Source organism: Caloenas nicobarica, chromosome 6 (assembly GCF_036013445.1).
Source record: "Caloenas nicobarica isolate bCalNic1 chromosome 6, bCalNic1.hap1, whole genome shotgun sequence".
NCBI classification, from domain to species: domain Eukaryota; kingdom Metazoa; phylum Chordata; class Aves; order Columbiformes; family Columbidae; genus Caloenas; species Caloenas nicobarica.
The window spans coordinates 42,090,415-42,110,615 of NC_088250.1; the positions used below are offsets into that span (position 1 = coordinate 42,090,415).

A 20,201-nucleotide genomic window follows, 5' to 3' on the forward strand; every position below is an offset into this window, starting at 1 on the left:
GAAGAATTATGATTTAGCTGGGCATTAAACTATTTTTAACCTATTTTCTTCCATTTTTGTAACTAATTCTCAGTGGAGGCCTGTTCATAACTGTGTTGCACCTTATGAAATGTCCTTTCTAGAAAAAAAGGCAGCTAGGAAATAGCCGTCTTTGCCAATTAGATGTTTTACAGGAGAAGAGCAAAGGCCCAAGTCAAAACTTATCCTTGCAACTAGGAAAACATAGGCAGCCAGGAGAAAAAGGCACAAGATCCCGAAAACCCAAACCTCTCTGCTTCCCTCCCTCTTCACCTCACCTGGACAATGCTGCTAATGATTTTATGGGCCACTGAGGTAGAAACTGGGTAAGTTTGTCTATGCCAGCAAGGATTAATGGCACAGAGTGAATGTCAAAAACTGTAGTGGAATGGTTTGCTATGGTTTACAAACATGGAAACTGCAGTTGGGCATGGATGCTTGAAATACGCAAGAGGGATTAATTAGGATACATACATGCAAATGGCACTTGTCCATTTGTATTCGAGTGTGCAGTAATGCAATGGCAGACAGCATAGAAACAGCTGGGTTTTTTTTAGCTATTCTTACAAAATTATTTCAAGCTAGAATTCAAACTTATACAGTATGGAAAGAAAAATGGAAAGCGTTACTGCAGTGTTCCTTCACACAGATGTTACTCTTCATATATGATCTTTCTCCTCAGAATTTTGAAAGTGTTCCCTTAACGGGATCGCAATTCCATAATAATAAAAAAATTGGTAATGAAAGACATATTCGGTAGAGCTTCTTTAGCAGTGGTAAAACTATCTTTTCACTCCTAAAAAGAAAAAAGCACACACCACCCCCAGCCCCCCGAATCATTTAACCTGCCAGTCACAGGTCTGGTACCTCCCTGCCAGACCTGGGGAGCACACTGAGCATTCGTGGGACGCACAAAACCTGTTCTCCCACCCCCCGACTTTATGTTAACTAGAGGTGACATGTTAACAAAAATAACCCTTATACCTAAGTACTGTAATATAAATAGCTCTAAGCATCCTCATTAAATCACTTCATTTTTTCAGAAAATAGAATTGAATATGACTGGTCCCACCTGAATAGAATGCATATGAAGCACTTACCTTAATTTCCTCAAAACAGGTTATTAAAAGAAGTACTGGGCAATAATTTTTGCTAAGTAGTAGTTTTCCCCTCTACAAATTTCACGCTTTGGGTCATCCCAAATACTTTAACGAATTCAAGCAGTATGTTCCAAATAGTTTCCAAATTTTCCTTTAACGACTTGATTAATTAAAACTGCCATACCACAGCATAACTACCTTGAGCCCTCTTACCCAGGCTGTGGGAGATCCACATTCAATTTTTTATTCTGCAAAAAGCAACATGAAGCCATGTTTATAGTTAAAATTATTCCAGGTTGCAGAAACCAGAATCAGAGCAGCTGAGGCAGGAAGGGACCTCTCAAGACCATTTAGGCCATAAGTTTGTTCACAAGTTAAAAACATCAAGTCAACAAGCAGATGCTGCAAGACTTAAGCAACTACCAAGAAAAAGACTCAGGCATTTAGCTATGATTTTATGCACAACAGAAATGCATTTTCTTGAGGAACACACAAAGCTAGGGTTCTTGTGATGCAGCTCAGTGCAGGAAGGCAGCAGGTGAGAGGATCTAACCCACTTGCCTGGGAGAGCTGTCTGAACAATCCCAGGTCCTGCAGAGAGCCACTGAAGGTGAGGAACCGCCAAGCGGAGGGAACAGATGTATTCAGACCTTTATTTCAGGGTTTTCCATAGTTCTGACATCAGTAACAAATTCAGCTCTAGACAGGATCTAAACAGCTTGCTTAGCCTGGCAAGAATGAAAATGCATCAACAAGGACTTAGGCAAAAAACTTGCTACGTAGCAGAGGTTTGTAAGCTGGATCCTGCAGAGGAGGCCAGCGGGTCCGGGCCCGTCTCGTGCAGGGGAAGGACAGACGGGTCAGTTCCAAGCCACACAAGGGAGTCACAATTCCAGCAAGTGGGCAAAGAAATCCATAGCTGCTCAGCACCCCAAAGCAAGCACCTTCCAAGGGAAGTGCCAGCAGAAGAATGCGCCTTACTTCATGAAAACAGCTAGTTATTAATACAACTCTGAACAATCCATCTAAACAAACTCTCTCAAACTCTTCCAAACTCCTTCAAATTCTCTTCAGTAATGAGGTGTATGCCAAGGTAAGTGGGCTCATGATACGGCTTCAGTCTCCTCCACGTCTCAGACCCTCTTGACCCTTTACTGGTCTTCACTAGATCCTAGTTTACCTGCCAACCAGGGATCTTTTAGTTGGTTGGCTGCAGCCACAAGTCAGTGTGGAGAGTCCATTAAACTGGTGTCAATACAAGTTGCAATTAACTCGTACTTGAGGGGAGCTGCTGCCTGGAGATGGATGTTGAGAACAGAACCAGCCCAGCGGAGTCTGTCAAGACAACAGCCGATTGCGGGAAAGCAAGCAACAGGGCAGTGAGCAGATACAGACACTGATCTAGACTCAAATCATCTCAAGCCTCCTTAATACATTTGATTAGCAGTGGTTTGCATGGCAAATGTTACACAGCAATTTCATGACACGGCATGATCACTTCCCATAGCTGTTTTCATGTAGCTCTAGCGTTAAAGCCTTGTGATTCAAGGAGAAATCAATACTGGGGCACAAGCTGGATTTTCAATGGCTTTCATACAAACCAGGGAGCACAAATAAGCATCAAATAGATAATTTTGCTCAGCTGACAAAACATGAATCACGCAATCATGTTCCTCAGACAAAACTGATATACCGGTAATTCAGTGCTATCTCCACTATTTGTACAACGCTACCTGCACTGCCCTAAATCACTGCGCACACCTATTTACTCAGTGCGTAGAATCTGCTTTACGTTTTCATCTTGTTAGTTTTTTCAAATACATGAGCCCATTGCTGATCAAGAAAATGGGTAACAAGAATGGCAGAAGGAAGAGAAGTTTCAGTGTATTATACCTTCCCACAATACCCATTTACTTTTTTCTGTAAGCAGCGTATGAAGTTAGTTTACATTACACCTCCCCTTCCCACATTCATCGAATCCAGCCTTTTTATTAAGGCAAAAGTGGAGTCACTCCCTTTAAAAATAGATTCATTTTTGGGGAAAACAAACAAACAAACAAAACACCAAAACTAGTAAAAAACAGAAAAGCACAGTTTGCAAAATATTCATGAAATGTCGTTCAGTAGGCTGGCATTATGCCACATGAAGAGTTCAAGTCATATAGGATAGAATGTTTTTAACAGAGCTGAGTGAAATTAAAGTGTTTCATTGTGTAAGAAATATAAAAAACCAGGAATTAAACAGCTGATTCAAATGTCAAAATGCTTCACTTTTTCAACCACATTCAAGCATTAAAACATCTCTCTGCCAGAGGGCAGTTCTGGTCCCACAGCCCCCACGTATTTGGGGCCAGGCGGCCTCCACGGGGCACATCTCAGTGTTGTCCCAGCGGGTGGCAGGGACAGAAGGGACAGATTCCCAACCAGTGCACTGGCCATATGGCCACAGGTTCAACAACTAGAAGCGAGACTATCTTAATTCACAATAACAAAGGATACAGCAAACTGCCTCTGACACTGAATTTCCAGCATTCTACACTTTAAACTTTTCATGAAAACCCACTGTATTCATCACATTTTTTCCTCCACAGGTAGTTTTGTGCAGGTCTGAAGAACAACAAAAAACATCCTGAACAATAATTCTGATTCACTAAGGCAGTAATCTGGGACCACAGGATCCACACAAAAAAATAATTTGTTCTTGATTGCATTCTTTCATTCCCATGAGTGCAAAATCAGAAGGGCAGGGTTTACTGTGTCAATAGCAAATGTTCTGTTTAAATGTTTAAAAAAAAATACTAGCAGTTGAACCAATATTGAAAATAGACTGAAAACTGGATCCCCTCTTGCCTGTTTCACAAAGCAGCTTACATTTTAGCAGTACATGCACTGCCAACATTAAGTTCTGAAAGTTTTTAATTACAACTGGCATTTCAAACACATTTCACAGTTCATGTATTATTAGAGGAGCTTTTGCCAAGTGAATTATTAAATTGCTGTGCTGAACAGAATGCACGCATACCTCTTTTCTGTTCGTTATTTTAATACTGCACATTACAATAATGTAAAGTACACTACAAACTAATTAAAGTAATAAATTAGTTCTTTCTCTGCAATATCCGAATATTTACAATGTACTTAATGCTACAGATAAAAGTCTTTTAATGACAAAACAATTGTTGAGATACTTTCCTTGGGAATTCCCATTGAATCAGCACATGGTAACACAGCTCCATGTGAGGTTTGCTCTTTAAGCAGCACTGGTGTACATTATAACCAGATTGCAACCAGATCTTGCAGCTGCCTGGGTGACACAGAGAGTTGGCATCGAGCTCCTTCCAGCTGGGGAGGGGAACACGGGACAACGGGGCAGCGTGGAGAGGGTCATGCAAGGAGTAAAACTGGCCCTTGGAGCCTGCGGGAAAAATGCACTGCAAACCAAAAGGACTGGAAACGATCATGAGGAGCCGTGTCAGAATGACTACACAGAGCTCCAGATCAGTACTTTCACAGGCTACCCTGTGCTACACAGATATAATAAGCTGCTAGAATTCAAATTCTAAGCAAGAATTCCCAATAATTGTGATAAAGTCAGTAGTGTTTCTCATAACTCAAGGCATGAAAAGAAAATCCTCTGATGTCCCTTCCCTAATTCTCTCTAGCTCACTCTTTCAGCCATACAAAATGACCCAATCCCTGTACACTTTCAGAATCTCCCAGAGCTTTACTAATCTTTGAAATATTTGTGCACACCTTTCCTTATTTTTATTATGGTTTGCAGGTTTTTTTTCTTCTTCCAGCTGTTCGCAACTGATTCTAAGAATGTCTGGGCAAAAATTCAGAGGCTCTCTTGAAGAAGAACTTCACAAATGAAGATGCTACGTAGCACAAGAAGTGCAGCAAGCTGGGAAGGACAAGTTGCAGCATGCACCAGAACACTATTGCAGCATTGCGGAGACAACCGGCGTTTTCACGCTGGTGTCACCACGCAACACTTGCACTGAAAGCAACAGCAGCTGCAGTGATCAGCAAGCATGGTTGGAGATGTTGAAATGCAATTATGAGATGACTAGAGATTCAAATACTGTTTGAAGGAATTCAATATAATAATAATCCTAATCATAACACAAGCAATCACAGACTGCATGTACATACATTTGTCCCACAGTTCTCACTGGTTGCTCTGCAAAGTGGGTGGGAAAACCCACCAAGTAATAGCCATAAATTGTTATTTCATGTTTCACAGTCAGGACAGCACAGACTACCCAAGATTAGCGTTGTATCGTGCATGCCATCTGTGCCAAAAACTGGTATAAGTAGCAATAAAATCCCTTTTGTGTGGCAAAGTTCCACGTTAGGATACTGAAGGTACCCAAGAAAACACAGAACATCTCAGCAGCTTTTTGGCTTGACCAGAGAGAGAGAGCCCAAGTCATCACTCAGAACCATGAAATACACTCTGGAGAGTGACAAATTGTATGGGAACCCTCACCCACTCCCTTTCCACAGGATTATCAGCTGGAGTCCTCCAGGTCACCTCAGGCTTCACCACAGCTACCGACACAGCGCTCGCGACGTTCAACAGAAAGAGGACGCTTGGAATCAGAGCCCAAAAGCTCAGCAAGAAACGTCCACAGCTCAGACAGATAGACGGACCTACGGCTATTGCCAGGAGCAGCTCCTCTCCCTTCTTACCCCTTCCCAACTTCATCGCGGCATTGCCATCTTTCTCTGCCCAGCTTTTTTGCCCTGGTTCTCACTCAATATGGAACTGAGAGTTATCCCATTTATATAAGTCAGAAATACCTCTTCGTTTTTCCAGATGGAAGCTACCAGGCACAGAAGGGAAAAAAATATTACTCTTAATTGCAAGTTGGGATTCAAACCACATCGACCATGTTGTTTTTCCTTCACATTCTTAAGATAAGGACCGCAGCCTCAGAACGAGTTGGTGACCTAAGGAACTCTGTTTACACAGAAAAGAGCTAAGCATTTGTAGTGTGTCCTGGGAAGCAGAATTAAGCAAAGCAGATGTAAAAGGTGATTAAGTGATAAAAAGTTATGGGCTACAGGAATTACAGGATTGCAACATCAGATCTTCAGTAAGGATATTCTTCTCAGTTCAGTTCCTAAGGACTCATCATCCAATCAACGAAGATGATTTAATAAATTTGGCAAATTTATTTCCCTGCACAAGAGAAGGTCATTACTTTTTATCTACTACAGAACTGGCCAAAGAGCACGGTCAAGCTGAGATCACTAGAAGATTAACATGGAAAACTCATCAAAAGGTGACTTTCATTGCCAGCAGTGTAGCCTCTTCACTTGCATTATAGCTTAGTCGTTAACACTCCAGATAAAAGTACTGCATGCTGATCTATGTCTCTTGCCTGAGCAACTCCCTTCCATTCTAAGGTGGAAAAGAAAGACAGACTTTTATGAAAAGGAGGAAGAAAAGGTAGAGGGAAATAAAGAATTAAAGACCTAGTCTCCCATAGAACAAGGATTCACCCAGATAATTTCTATTAAGGTTAATAGAAGTTAAGCACATAAATTCCACTTGGGTTAATAGGATAATAAATCCCTTAGACTTAAATATTTTATAAATGGAAAAAGACAATAGAAGCCTGTGTTACAAAATGAAAACATTTTTTTAAGTCATTAATTATACAGAAACATCTATTCAATGACTATTAAAAAGTAGTCCATTTCATTGAAAAAAACAGTTTTCTAACTTACTTGTATTCACTCATACTTTCTCATTACGAACCCTAGTTCGGCTACTCAAACTTTTAAGACTTCCTGCTTGGGACTCGGAAGAAGGGAACGACTGCGTGTTGTAACCCCTGTGCACCCCCAGCACAGAACGGCTGCAGCTTTCCCGGCCAACAGGGGAGCCTGCCGGTGTGTGGGCAGCAGCCCCGGTCTCCCTGGTGTGCTCGGATACGTGGGCACGCAGAGGGAGTGAACTGGGAATCTTAGAACTGAGGTTATTAAAACTTCTTTGTATTTCTCATATCCAACAAATGAACAGGTCATACTTCCAAATTAGAAAACTCTTCTTTTAAATATCTCGCCTTTAAATATTTATTTTTTAAAACATTTCCTGCAAAATGATCAGATTATTGTCAACATACTAGATTTTATACTTATCCAGGCTTTTTTTTTTTTTTTTTACATTCAGTTGTAATATTTCAATGTTGATCTCCTATGGCAGTCAAATCATTCAAACCAGTGCCTTGACTATATGCTGAATAGGGAGATACAACTACTTTTCCCCCAGGTTTACTGACACATCCTTTCTTCTCCTTATACCAGAAGGGAGAAGGAAGGCAATCTGCAACACACTTTATATGATTTGCAATATCCCAGGTAATTCCACCTCTTTCCCTTTTAAATTAATTTGTCTTAGCTTCTGCCAGGATAAGGGATGCAAGAGTTGCTCTCCAACATTTCACAACGTGTTGCAAGCGGTTTTGGCGCTGGGCTGGGGCTGCGTCCCAGAGCACAGCAGGAGCAGCAGCCTGCAGGGCAGCCAGGCTGCGATGCGTGCGTGGCAGGCACAGCCCGCGCTGTGCTCCGCGCAGAGACCCGGCTCGGCCTCGGGCTGCCCTGGGCATCCTTCTAGTCTTTGTATGTGAACATGGGAAGTACCGGATTATAAATATTGGAAGATAAATTCAATGGAAAAATAATGTTTTGAATGCATGCAGATACCTCGACTGAATTTCTGAAGGTATTCGAGCAAGCACTTCAATCCTTCCAAGAGCAGCTGGGAAGCAGCACCCTCCTGACCCTCCTGCAAGATCACACTCTCGTTTCAGCACTTAACTACACACAAGAATTTGCTTCTTTGTGTTGATTAGAAAGAGGAATTTTATGCAGAAAGAATTTTTTCTTTTTTTACACAGCATCTGCTACAGAACCCTGGAAGTGGTTAAATCCACACAGTATCAAGCCTATCAAATATGAGTGATTATGGCCACTCACTGAAGGTGTAACCCCACCGGTTTTTTGTTGTGTTTTCCCACAGCAAACAGGGTGTTGAAGATACACACCAGAAACATCTCCTCTTTAAGAATGTACAGTAAAGCCTCACTAGTGTTACCTATTTCACACTTTATTTCATGTGTATTACTGCCATATGGCCCTTGTGATTTATTTCACCTGAGCTTCTTGAGCTGTTTCAAAATTCCTCCTTAGAGATTCTGATTTCTGTTAAGGACACACATTGATCTTCTGTGAGATGGAATGTGGAATAAGAATTTGAAAGTGCTTTCCCCAAGTAAAGGCTGCTATAAACACGCATTTAACGTCTCAGTTGCTTTACTTTTTAATTGTTAGCACCTCTTGTCAGTCAAAAGGCCTAGAATATCACTTATGGCATAGTTGCTTCTAGTGCATTTAAAACAGCTTTAAATAAAGTATTCTTTAGCATATTTTCTATGCCTTTGGTTTGTTGTTGACAGATTAAAAGAACTATACAAAAGTTATATCACGTGGTTATTGCAGTAATAAAAATACATAGCCTGTCACGTATGAATATTTTCTCTTTTCAGTTGCTCAATCTGTACTACAATTAAGAACAAATTGATTTTCACACACGAAGAAAAACTCTTTTGAAAACCCCCGAAGCTCAAAGAAGCACAGAAATTTACAGCAAGATATCCCTTTTAAAGAAAAAAAGTAAAACAGGCTGAATGGTTTACTGACTGGAAGTTAAATGAAAGGTGTCATATTCAGAGTCTACTCTTCTCCCACGCTGTCATTAGCAGCTACTTAAACAATCCATTTTGATTTTAAGGTATTTCTGTATATTCTGTCTGCAGAATGGATCTAACGAACCTTTGCATTTCTAGAATTGCTTACGTCTCTTACAGTGTGCGTGTTATAACTTCATTTTACAGCTGATTTAAACAGCCTGCTGGTGTAACGAAGGAGATCTGTGTCTCACATTCAGGATGCAAACTCTTCACAAGCTTACCTGGAGTTTACTACACAGGTAAACCAGAGCAACTACATTTTCCCTCTGGTAAAGTGATCTGTGTAAGATTTCCTTATGCTAAACTTACTGAAATGGAAAAAACTAAATTCAATTAATGGCCAAAAAGAAAAAGCAGGAGACTAGCCCTAATCCCCGATTTCCAGCTCTAGGCTCATTCCCTTAGAGACAGGTTCACTTTTTAGCCCATCTGATGGATGCTCATCAGGATGTGTTTGTATCAGTGTAAATGAACTCACTAGACTGAGAGTCACTTTGTACCTGCCAGCAGCCGCTCCCCACAGTGCGAGATTCAGAACTGCAGGAAGACCAGTCTGTAAAATGGACTGTAACTGGGTAAAGTGTGAGTTTCCAAACGTGTGTACCCATTGAATCCAAACAAAAACATGGACACCTTCGGAATAATTTCTTTAAACAACAGCTAGCTCCTTACTCATTTTCAACTTCCATCCTTTCAGCTGCAGAGCTGATCAAAACAAGGTCACGATGATATCCTTCTTTAATGAAAAAAGTACCTTTTCCATTCCTCTTTTCTGGGAAACAGGTGAATTGTTTTTGTTCAAATGTTCGATGTTTTAACAAAGCTGCCTTTGAAAGCCACCCTTAAAAAGTGTAGCCTTAATAGGTTTCAGTTTCAAACAGTTCCAGGTTACTGGAAACAGGAGGTCAGAATCCAAAAAACTTTCAGACAATGTTCAATGCACCAGTGAGAACTTTAAGCTATGTGGAGTCAACAGAAGTACTCCAACACTCGCTTTTTACTTTTGTGGGGAATCAAAAAAAAAAAAAAGACTGACTCATAAACTTCATAAATTCACAGTTCTGGAATAAATGGCTCTTCTACCTTTAACTGTGCAGATGAGGGACACACAGCAATGCCAGAAAGGGCGGTCGAGGTGACAAAGAGCCAAACCCCCAGCTGCAGAGACACACTCCCGAGTCCCGGGGACACTGCCCTGCAGGCGACATGGGTGACACGGGTGCTCCCACTCAGCCACGAAGCGTTGAGATCCAAACCCTCCTGCGACAGACAGCTCCAGGAACAGGAGATGGAAGGGGTTTTGTATTATTACTACAGCAAAGAACCATCATCAACATCAAAAATCTTAATCACAGTACAGGTTTTACTGTGTTTTTCTACCGTAGAAACCAAAATCAAGGGTTTAGTATTTCTCTGAAAAGTAAGGGTTCGATAGAGATAACGTTGGTGAAGTGAGAATAATACACCAAGAGTGCTTGGTGATTCCTGTGCAAGTGGAAATCACACCGAGCAGGTTAAACAAATCTTAACATGCCTTTCATGCCCAGAAATGTGATTCCCCTTACAGACGCCTGAGGCATCAACATCTCATCACTTTCCCCTTGTGTCCAGGCTCCTCCCATTTTAGGCTAGTCTCCTACCAAAAAAAAAAAAAAAATTAATCTTATTTTCACCTCTTAACACAGTAAATCACCTTTCAGAATATTGTGAAACCTCCATAATAAGGGCAAACAAGTTATAGGATCCATTTTTTCAGGTCTTTAAAGCATTCTTAGATAGAAGGGAAGACATATTTATTATTTCTCTGAAAACAGACTAGCATTAATCTAAAAAACTTGTGGCACAGATGATGAATAGAATGTTTTGCTTCCGCTGCTGAGAATTCTAGTGTTAAAAGCAATTACGAACGAAGCCTCAGACAGTATAGATACCAACCCCTCTTTGCTGAGGAAGAAACAGAAACACACAAATATTTTGTGGCTTGCCAAGGCTACAAAGGAACCCAAGGAAGACGATGCCAGACCTTTACTCCTGTAGCTTGCTTACAGTCTCTTAGGCTGTGAACTGCAGAACAAATTTGGTTCTTCCAATACTGAAACACAGTTCAAACTCTTCAATGGTGCTCAAAATCCACTAAAATAAATGTGATCGGCATTTATACAGATTATACCCACAGTATGAAACTCACAGTAAGGTCTAAATTGTGCTAGATAATAAAGACAAACAAAGTTCAAGAGCTGGTTGAAACACTAACAGGGATCCTTGTTGGTAATGAAACAGAGCGTCTTCAAAACCATTTGCGAGTCAGGCTGCACAAACATCCTGATCTCTGCCAACAGATTACAGTTTGCTTTTTTTCCCTAACTACCCAAAACAACCATCAGGCCAGTAAAAACAGGATTATGACAACTATCTTCAGTTAGTTTTTCCTCACTTAAACACTGTAACTTCATTTTGAATTTAGCAGTAAACCCCAACAGATTACGATGTGCTAGGTGTATAACTGAACGTACCTTTGCTTTCAGATCAGCACAAATCTCCTGTTGCTTCAGCCGGGTCCCAGCCAGCGCCGCTTCTGCCTGGTGAGCAGCAGAGGCCTCGGCACCACTTGCCACCGCCTTGAGCAAGAAGGCTTTCCTGGCCTGAGCCCAGTCTAACAGCAAGGCTCTGCGCTGGTTCCTGACCAAGTGGTAACGATCCCAAGCTTTCTCATGAACAACCTGAAAAAGTAAAGCATATCAGAAACATTTAAAAACTATGCATCAATAAAATAATTCCAGATACTTTTGTAAACCTTGAAAATGATTGATTTAATTATTATATCTCAAATACTCCTATGGAATCCACATTTAGTGCCCAGAAGCTCTCTCGGGTGCCAGGTACGCTGCAGTCCCCAGCGCCGGTGACGCCACTCCAGCTGTTCCATCTGCCTGTACCACATGGCACTTCCACAGCGACATCCCGCTGTTCTTTTCTGAATTGTGCTTTTGCAACCTTAAATGCAATGGTTCCTTCCTGCCCTAAAGTACATAAATGCAAGTAAGTCCTTTCAATATATCTTCAGAGATATTGAGCACTTTTAGCAAGATGAGGCTCTTTGTAGGAAATTACGATCTATAGAGAAACAGAACACCAATTAAAGCAATTGCACAAATGCAGTGCAGATGAGAAGTACCTTCACTTTTTCTTTCCTAACAGGAAATCTGGAAATAGCTTTCTAGCTTGTCACCAGCACACTGCTACCACCGATGTCGCCACCTGACAAAAATGTTGTTTAATCTTAAATACACCTTCATTGGCCTTATTCAGCGAGGTTCCTGAGGACATTCACACTTCAAGACCTTGACAGAAGATGTACCAGGTAAGGCTGCATAGGCTGAGGCATTGAGGTTTGGACCTATCTTGTATTCCAGAAATCACAAGTGACAGGGATGAAGGAGATTCTAGAGATGGCTGTCTGCTCACACGTGGCAAGGGGACCATTTCTGACGCTCATTTCCAGGCTTTTGGCAGGGGACAAGGGATGCTGACCCGGCTGGTGCCCGGCTCACAGTTGTTCCTCTCAGCTCACAGACATTCCCATCAGCTCACAGCTGGATGAAGATGAAGCGGTACCACCACCTCTGGACCTTTTCTCGGGTCAATGTCACACAGGCCACCTCGTCAGAAGTTCCCATTGCCAATGCTGCTGCCACAGACTCTGGTGAGCACGTGTAAAGACAGAGCTCCCTGGTGAGCTGCTGCTGGGCCAAGCACCCAGTGCTTGGCTACTGAGCTGTTCTGCTTCAGAGGGTGCAGAGGCTCCAAGTTTAGTATTCTAATGTAACACAAACGTTTTAAGAACAGATTCTTAGTACTGCTGTAACAATGCTGTATTTGTCAAGCTAATATACATGTTAAGATATGTCAATTTAATGCAGAATTATGATTTTTAAATTTAGAATTTTTAAATTTTAAATGAACCTTCAAAGAATTAGGGAGACCCATTAATAATGGCTATGCTTAAAATATGCCTACATTGTACAAAGCAGGTAATTACTTAGCCAAGTTCTCATAGTCAAAAGTTCTGAAATCCACAAGAACTTTATTTTGGTGCGACTATGCTAATTATCAGAATAATTTCACTGTCGTTATTTTGCACTAGGCCATCCTCAAACACAAGTAAGTAGAAGGTCTAAAAATACATGCAGAGATAAAAAAAAGATTCCTACTTTACTTATGACATCCTGAAGTGTTCTGGCCTTGAAATGGGTTTCTCTATTAGCCGCTATGTGCTTAGTCACTGTGGAGTGTAAAAGGAATCAGCAATCAATTTGAAAGGCATTATCCATATAAAAATAGCCTCTCCCTGAGAGCAGGAGATAACTTTCCACTCTTCCTGCTATATATGTGCCACAGACCAATTAAAATAACTATTCATAGACAGCATGACAATGCTCATCCTCATAAAAAATAAAATACGAAGAGCAGCAGACTAGCATGACACAGCTATAAACTGTACAGCAAAAGCAATGCTCACAAACTCATTTTGTGAATTTGGCTGTGAGAGTTATGTGGAACTATAAACTGTCCAGGGCTTATTTGAAGATGGGTTTTCAAGTTATGCATTTTGAAGACAGGGACATCCCTTCTTCGCTGTGCATAATAAAATTTATGATTAAGAAATTTTTAAATAAAAGCCTTTGATAAACATTTTTAATACAAATCTAAACTGCATGATTTATGTAAGAATTTATGTAATTGATGTGCTATTTAAAACAAGACTGACCAGCTCATGCCTGGATTTGTGAGGAAGGTATCTCTGCAGCACATCCAGGTACAATGTCCTCCTCCTCTGAAGATTGCTTGGATACTGCTGGATAACAGCCTGAAAAACCCACTGATCTTCTTCTGTCCATTCCATGTTCCTACAGAAATGCAAAACAATCAGCCCCAGTATAACTTAACATGTGAAAATAAGAGTTTGGTTCTAGTTTATTTTCAAAGGCCTTTCAGTGGGCTCGCAATCCTGAACTAACACCTAAACTGGGTGTTGGATCAAGGCTGAGAAATCTAGATTTACTTTAGTGAAACAAAGCAAAACTATATTGCTTTTCTAACATGACCATTTATCATGCCATCATCCAAGTGATTTGTTCATTTTCTAACCTTTTTTTTTTTAAATTGGAGAATGATACTGTATTTCTCAAATCTGTTACATTAGTGAATAGTCACACCACGCAGAAAACACAGACCAAAAAAGGAAAATGATCAATCTCTACCACTGAGCACTAAATAAATGATCAAAATGAAATGAAGTGACAATACCCATATGTAGCTAAATGAGGAACTGGTTTAAAAACAAACTTCTGGCAGCCATAAACTCATCACCAAGGCATAAGATCCACAATTTTTTAAAAACAGAAGGTATAGTAATCAGTACACATTCATGTATTTCAGGAAACTAGTAGCAAGAAGTACCATAAAACCAAAAGAGAGTACTCCAGGTTTGGCTTTAGTAGATTAGATGTACCCTCATTCTGAACTCTTGGCCTCGCAGGAATTAACATCAGGCTGTCATTGTCAGCATCAGCACACAGGCAGCAGAGTCGCACCAAAAGGTCTCTGTCCCACTGACCTCTTTGCAAACGTGACTCAAAGCCACAGGAAGATTAAAAGGCAGCAATCATATGACTGCCCCCCAAATTCCTGCAGCCTCCAGCTGTTGGCAGCTCTCTGCTCCCTGGTGTTCAACAGCTCTGTGTTCGGGACGGGGTTGGAACAGCCCCAGCCCTGCACAGCCACAAAGACCAGGGATTGTTTGTGAGATGCTCAGATGTAATTAATATTAAACTAGATTTTATTGTGTGATCTGGCATTATGTCCAAAGAGGGGACAATGGATGCAGTTATTAAAAGAAATTCTATGTAATCCAGTTTAACACAACTTTTCTTTAAAAAGCGTTGTACAGTAAAACCACAGTGTCTTATCACCATTGCACAATATTCTGGGACACCCAAGGGGGAAACAAGAAAATATCGCTAGACCTGTTAGTTCTAAGAACTGGAAAGCTTCACCTACAAACATATGTCAAGAATGCAAAGACACAATATCCCATTTCAAGAAAGCTTTTCAAAGAACGTGCTGTCAGGCCAGGGAACCCAGCCTCTCGCTGACATGCATTTCACCCGTTTTCCTCTCACTGGCACCTTCTGCTGTTGGGTGCTTTGCCGTGAAGTTGGCACGGATTTGGGCAGATCCACTTATCTTCATCTAACTAAAGGTTTATATTTTACAGTTCTCCTCAGGCAGACTAATTGGCTTTAGTTTTACCCTTATGGTCTTAAGAGTGGATTTAACTCTCACCCATCTTTCTGGAGACAGCCAGTGATGGGAGGTTCTTTCCTCCGTGCTCCAATTCTTCATCCTCTGACTTCCATGAAACAAAAACGATTCTTAGCTTACCATAACATTTTCAGCACAGAACCATTATTCCAGGATCAGAATGGTGGCAACTTAGTGGTAACCGAATCTGAGGAAACATTAAAATTGGTGTTCTCTAGTAATGAACACCTCGTTTCTTGCACTCTGTGTGTACTTTTTCTGTATTTTGTTTTTCTCTGAATAAACATCAAAAGATACTCATGTCTTTTATGCAGACAGCATCACAATAAAGATGGCCAAGTAAGGAGAAATCACATTCTACCTCCTTCAACAAACTCCAACAGCATTAGCATGGCGATTACTGCTACAAACACACCTAAGAGAGCTCTGCAGTAATAATGTTTGCACTGTACACAGAGAGATTCCATCATGAAAGGCTTGTTTGCAGGAAAATATGAAGCACTAACTCTTAGCTTGCCCTGTAGTGGTGCTTTTGAGTAGCTTATATGTTAATCAATGGAGTAAAACCAAAGCAAGACATAGAAAATTAACTTTTCAAAAGCCAGAAGTGCACACAGGCAGCAGTTTCACGCCACAGGACAAGGAGCACACACGGACACTTCAGTTGCCTCTCCATCCCACAAAGGGTCACAACCTGCATCTGCTGGCAGCTCTAGGATAACGCACAAAGCATAGCAAATCCAGAATTCAACAACCACCTAACTTCTCCTAACAAGAACACCAACCAGGCAGCTCTCAGCTCGCACTCCCAGCGGCGCTGAGCCGGGAACACAACGTGTCACTAGGTCAGACCTTACTGAGTCAGACGTTCCCCTGCAGCCCAGTGACTGCCCAGTTACACAGGACCTCAGACACTTGTGGCTGGGGATGCACTACAGGGCAGCAAGCTCTGCAGAAAGGCTCCCCACCTTTGTACACATGCAGATTTAGGACTAGGAATCCTATAATAGTCACCCTGACTTGGAGATTCATTGGTAGGCTAAAATTAATAGTTGTGGAAGGAGACAGCTTTCTGTCTACAAGCTCACATGAGACAGATTATATTATTCATACTTTACACCTATTTTCCTTTCTCTTCTTATAAACCATGTGAAATATCTGACAAATTATTTCTAGGACCCAGCTGCTTGCTATTAAATCCAGCCATCATGAAAAGAAATGGAGGTGGCTTCAAAACAGGGCAGAGAAAAGATCTAGCTCCCGTAAAAAGTTTATTTGCAGCGACTGGCAGCTACCGAGCAAATGTTGGAGACAACATAAAAAGTGAAATTACATTAGCAAAATCAGAAGAGCAACAAAGGTGTTTCTTTATAGGTGATGGCTTAAGTTTCCCATGACAGACAATGAATATAGATGCCTGAGCTGAGGTTTTTTCATACGCTAAGTCTAAAGAAGGTGAAAGGGGCTGAGGAACAGCTGCAGTAACATCTCGTAACCTCCGAGCTGCAGGTCCTGCAGAGCAGACACAGTTCTCCAAAGAGTCCCCGAGCTTTGACGCTGAGGTGGTGTTGGACAGATGTGCCATTTCTGCAACATCTACTGCTTCTCAGAAAAACATCTTGCAACTGATCCTCTGGAATTAATGTCTTAAACTCCTCCCTTTTCTCTAGAAGGAGCTTTTCCATGAAATCAGTTCATTTAATAATTTTAGAAACTGTGTCAAAATTTAATATTCTGAGGTACGGGCTTTCTGAAGAATAACTTTAATGAACAAATTAATTATTCTTTGCTATGATTTAAATATCTTTCACCACAACTGCTCATACCGATGCTGAATGGAGTACAAAAACCACTTTTGTCTTCAGATAACACCTGGCATTCTTGTCTTTCCAGCCCCAATATTTTACTTATTTGTTTATTAGAAGAACCACCATAAGCTGCTGCTAGTCTTTACCCAGGTAGAGTACCAGCAATCCCCTCTGCCTCCAGCACACAGGGGCTGGACCAGCTGCCGCAACCCTTACTGCTCCTGCATCCCACATCTCTCTGCAGGTTCCCTCCGACCCAGACACTCCTCTGACAGCCATCTAACAACGAACCTGTGCACTAATTAGGAACGAGACAGAGACATGAAGGTTTGTGGGAGGTACTCTGGAGAGCAACCAGCTCCAGCTAGAGCCACAAGTAGTCTATTGTAAGCAGGGACAAACCAACTGCCAATGCTTGGTTTGTCAGCTGTGCCAACATTTGTCAGCTGTGCTGAGATTTTGTCAGCTGTTCACAGACAAATAGCCAAAAAAAAGAAAAAAAATGGCATGATCCAGCCCAGTGTATTCGTTACCATTAAATGCATGGAGAATTTCAAAACATCCTGCCTGATTGAATTCAAGTTGTCACCTCACTTAAACTTGTGTAAAATTCCAGAAAGGAAGATCTCATCTACAATGAGTTTGAAAAGCGCCAACACATTTTACATTTAATATTTGAGCTAATATCAGCTCTTCAGTGTCAAGATGTTGACAACCTTTTACGAGGCTGAATGCATGACCCAAATTTTAAACATAGTGCTTGTTTCTCTTGTATGAATCATTCTACTGGAAAACAGTACAATCTTTATTTTGTGCCAGAACTGAAACACAGCAATTGTCTTGCATTCAACAGCCCTGAGGCAGCTGCTTCCTTTGAAGCAGACGTACCCAGCATTAATCCCTGGCTTTGCAGGTTCTAAGGAACACAACCCGGTGGGACGGGAAGCTGCCGTCTCCCCCGTAACCCCCGTCCCGGTGCAGCAGCGAGGTGCTCTGGCACACACGGAGCACACGGTGCCACCAGGGAGAGCCCAGCCCCGACTGCGCATGTGCCAGTGCCGCTGGACCAGACACAGCCGGAACACGCCTGAGAACAGCAGCTCGGCTTAGCCCTGCTGTCCCACTCATCTGAAAGGAAGCTGCAGAGGATACAGCGCTGAGTATGCATCCATCCTTCAGTTATTTACATAATTCAGACGTCCTTGGAAGGTGCGGCAAAAATTTAACAGTGCTTAGAGAATCATCAGCTACAACAAACATGTCAGTTCCAAGTCCACCATTTATGGGATACCTCAGGACTTGGGTATTTCCCAAACACAAATATTTGTGTTTTAGCAGCAGTAAAAGAAGTGAATTTAGATTATAAAACATTATAATCCTATATTATGGTTGGAAAAAAACCCCAAATTCTTATCCAGTTTCCAAAAGCAATAAACACTGTAATATGCCTTCTAGTAGGACTGAAAAGCATGCAGAGAATATAGCAGACCAGAATACTATCTTATTCCGATTTTTCTGCTTTGAAAATTCTATGCACATTTCTCAATTTTCTGTTCTAGACAGTCCGAACAGTTCAGCAATGAGATGTGCAATGCCAGAAGACCAGTATTAACTTCAGGTTTCCTCACTGCGCAGTCAAGCACACGATGAGAGCAGAAGAACGGCAGAAGTAATCCCAAGATGAAGTGACTAAGTTATCATGTTATCATCTAATCATATTGTTCTTCTGAGCAACTGCTCAAAGTAGGAAAACTATTAAAAAATGTATTGCAGGAGAATGTTTGGTATCTTTGTGTATAGAGCAATGACAATAGTTATATAGCCTTAATGAAGCCTTTGCAATCAGCAGAGTACAGTGGATACATACCAAGGTCAAAAAGCCATCACTCAGTTTTGACAGTATTCTCTGTGTTATTTGGATCAAAGTTAGTTCGATTAATTATAGAATACTTAAATCACAAAGCTGTATCTTTGCACACATAAAAATATTTTTGTGCAAATTAGCCAATACAAATGTAAGAAGTGGCAGTGTTTTGTCTTTTAGAAAGCCCAGGTCTTGGAAGTAAGCAATTCTACAAGAACAAAGTCTTGCTTTTTTTTTTTAATTGAAAACACATTTTTAACATTGTTGTAGATGAACACACAAACACAAATGAGCAATACATTAAAGATTTGGAGACCAGAAGGCAAATTAAAAAAAAATACCAAGATCTAGATTTAAATAAAATGCCTGAGATAATTGCTGATGGTTCGTTTCTGATTCCATCCATTCCCAGCTAACGATACTGGCAGACGCTGATCCCAGCGGGGTAACCTGTCCTACCCGCCCTCCCCTCGCCCCCCAGTGGACTGCTGCCTCTGCCACCCCCACCCAGAAAGAACCATTTCTTGTCATACAAAGCGTATGAAGAGGACATTTGATGCACACCAGTTTGTTCTTTAATCCACAAAACATTTCGCGCATTATTTCCGAGGAGAGCTTTTGGAAGGAGTGCCTCAGCTCTTCCGGCTGCGCAAACCGGTACCGAGTGTTTAACCCCAGCAACCGCTCTCTGGTCCGCATAAACCAGACCGACTCTAGCGGCAAAGGCAGCTGCAGCATCTATAGGTTACAAAATGCATTATAGTTATGTATTTTATACCCAACAAAAGTCCAGAAACAGACGTCATTACCTATATGAAACTTCTAACTGTTGATCAATCTCTTGAAGCCTAAACCAGTATGCACTGGCAAGCTTTCGGTATTCATCGATAATTGAGGTCTTCAAATCAGGGCAGGGGCATTCCAAAGACAGCAGTGCTGACGGAACTTCAAGGAAAAGTCCATTTTTCTCTTCAAAAGAATGTGCTAATGCCTGTCATGAAAACATGCTACTCAGACTACTTGGTATTTCTCTCTCAAGAAATTGCTAATTAAACTTATAAGGGAAAACTTACTTCTGTTTTATAGTCTTCTAGCTCTCTTTCCAAAGCCAGACTTTCAAGGGCAAGGAATTTCAAAATTTCCTTTTGTTGCTTCTTCACAAATTCAATCTATTTCATGAAAGATGTTAGTGTAACGTCTTTCTCTTGTTGTAGTATGAAAGCTCTTACTTATAAACAAAGAGCCAGATTTCCAGTTATGCACTGCTATGCTTTTACACATCTTAGTGAAGCAAGTACAGAGGGTACTGGATACTCTGAATGTG

General features: G+C 41.2%; 1 protein-coding gene across 5 annotated transcripts in view; it reads right to left on the reverse strand.

Annotated features, from left to right (window-relative positions):
* CCDC148 (coiled-coil domain containing 148) overlaps positions 1-20,201 on the reverse strand; it is a 54,880-nt gene that overhangs the window by 15,054 nt on the left and 19,625 nt on the right. For 3 of the 5 annotated variants that reach the window (XM_065637911.1, XM_065637913.1, XM_065637914.1), the window contains 4 exons: positions 19,951-20,046; positions 19,687-19,868; positions 13,650-13,788; positions 11,395-11,601 (listed from right to left, as the gene is read on the reverse strand). In XM_065637911.1, the coding sequence (XP_065493983.1) occupies positions 11,395-11,601; positions 13,650-13,788; positions 19,687-19,868; positions 19,951-20,046 (624 nt within the window). The remainder of the gene's footprint in view (positions 1-11,394; positions 11,602-13,649; positions 13,789-19,686; positions 19,869-19,950; positions 20,047-20,201) is intronic. The other 2 variants (XM_065637916.1, XM_065637915.1) reach the window with 1 other exon arrangement.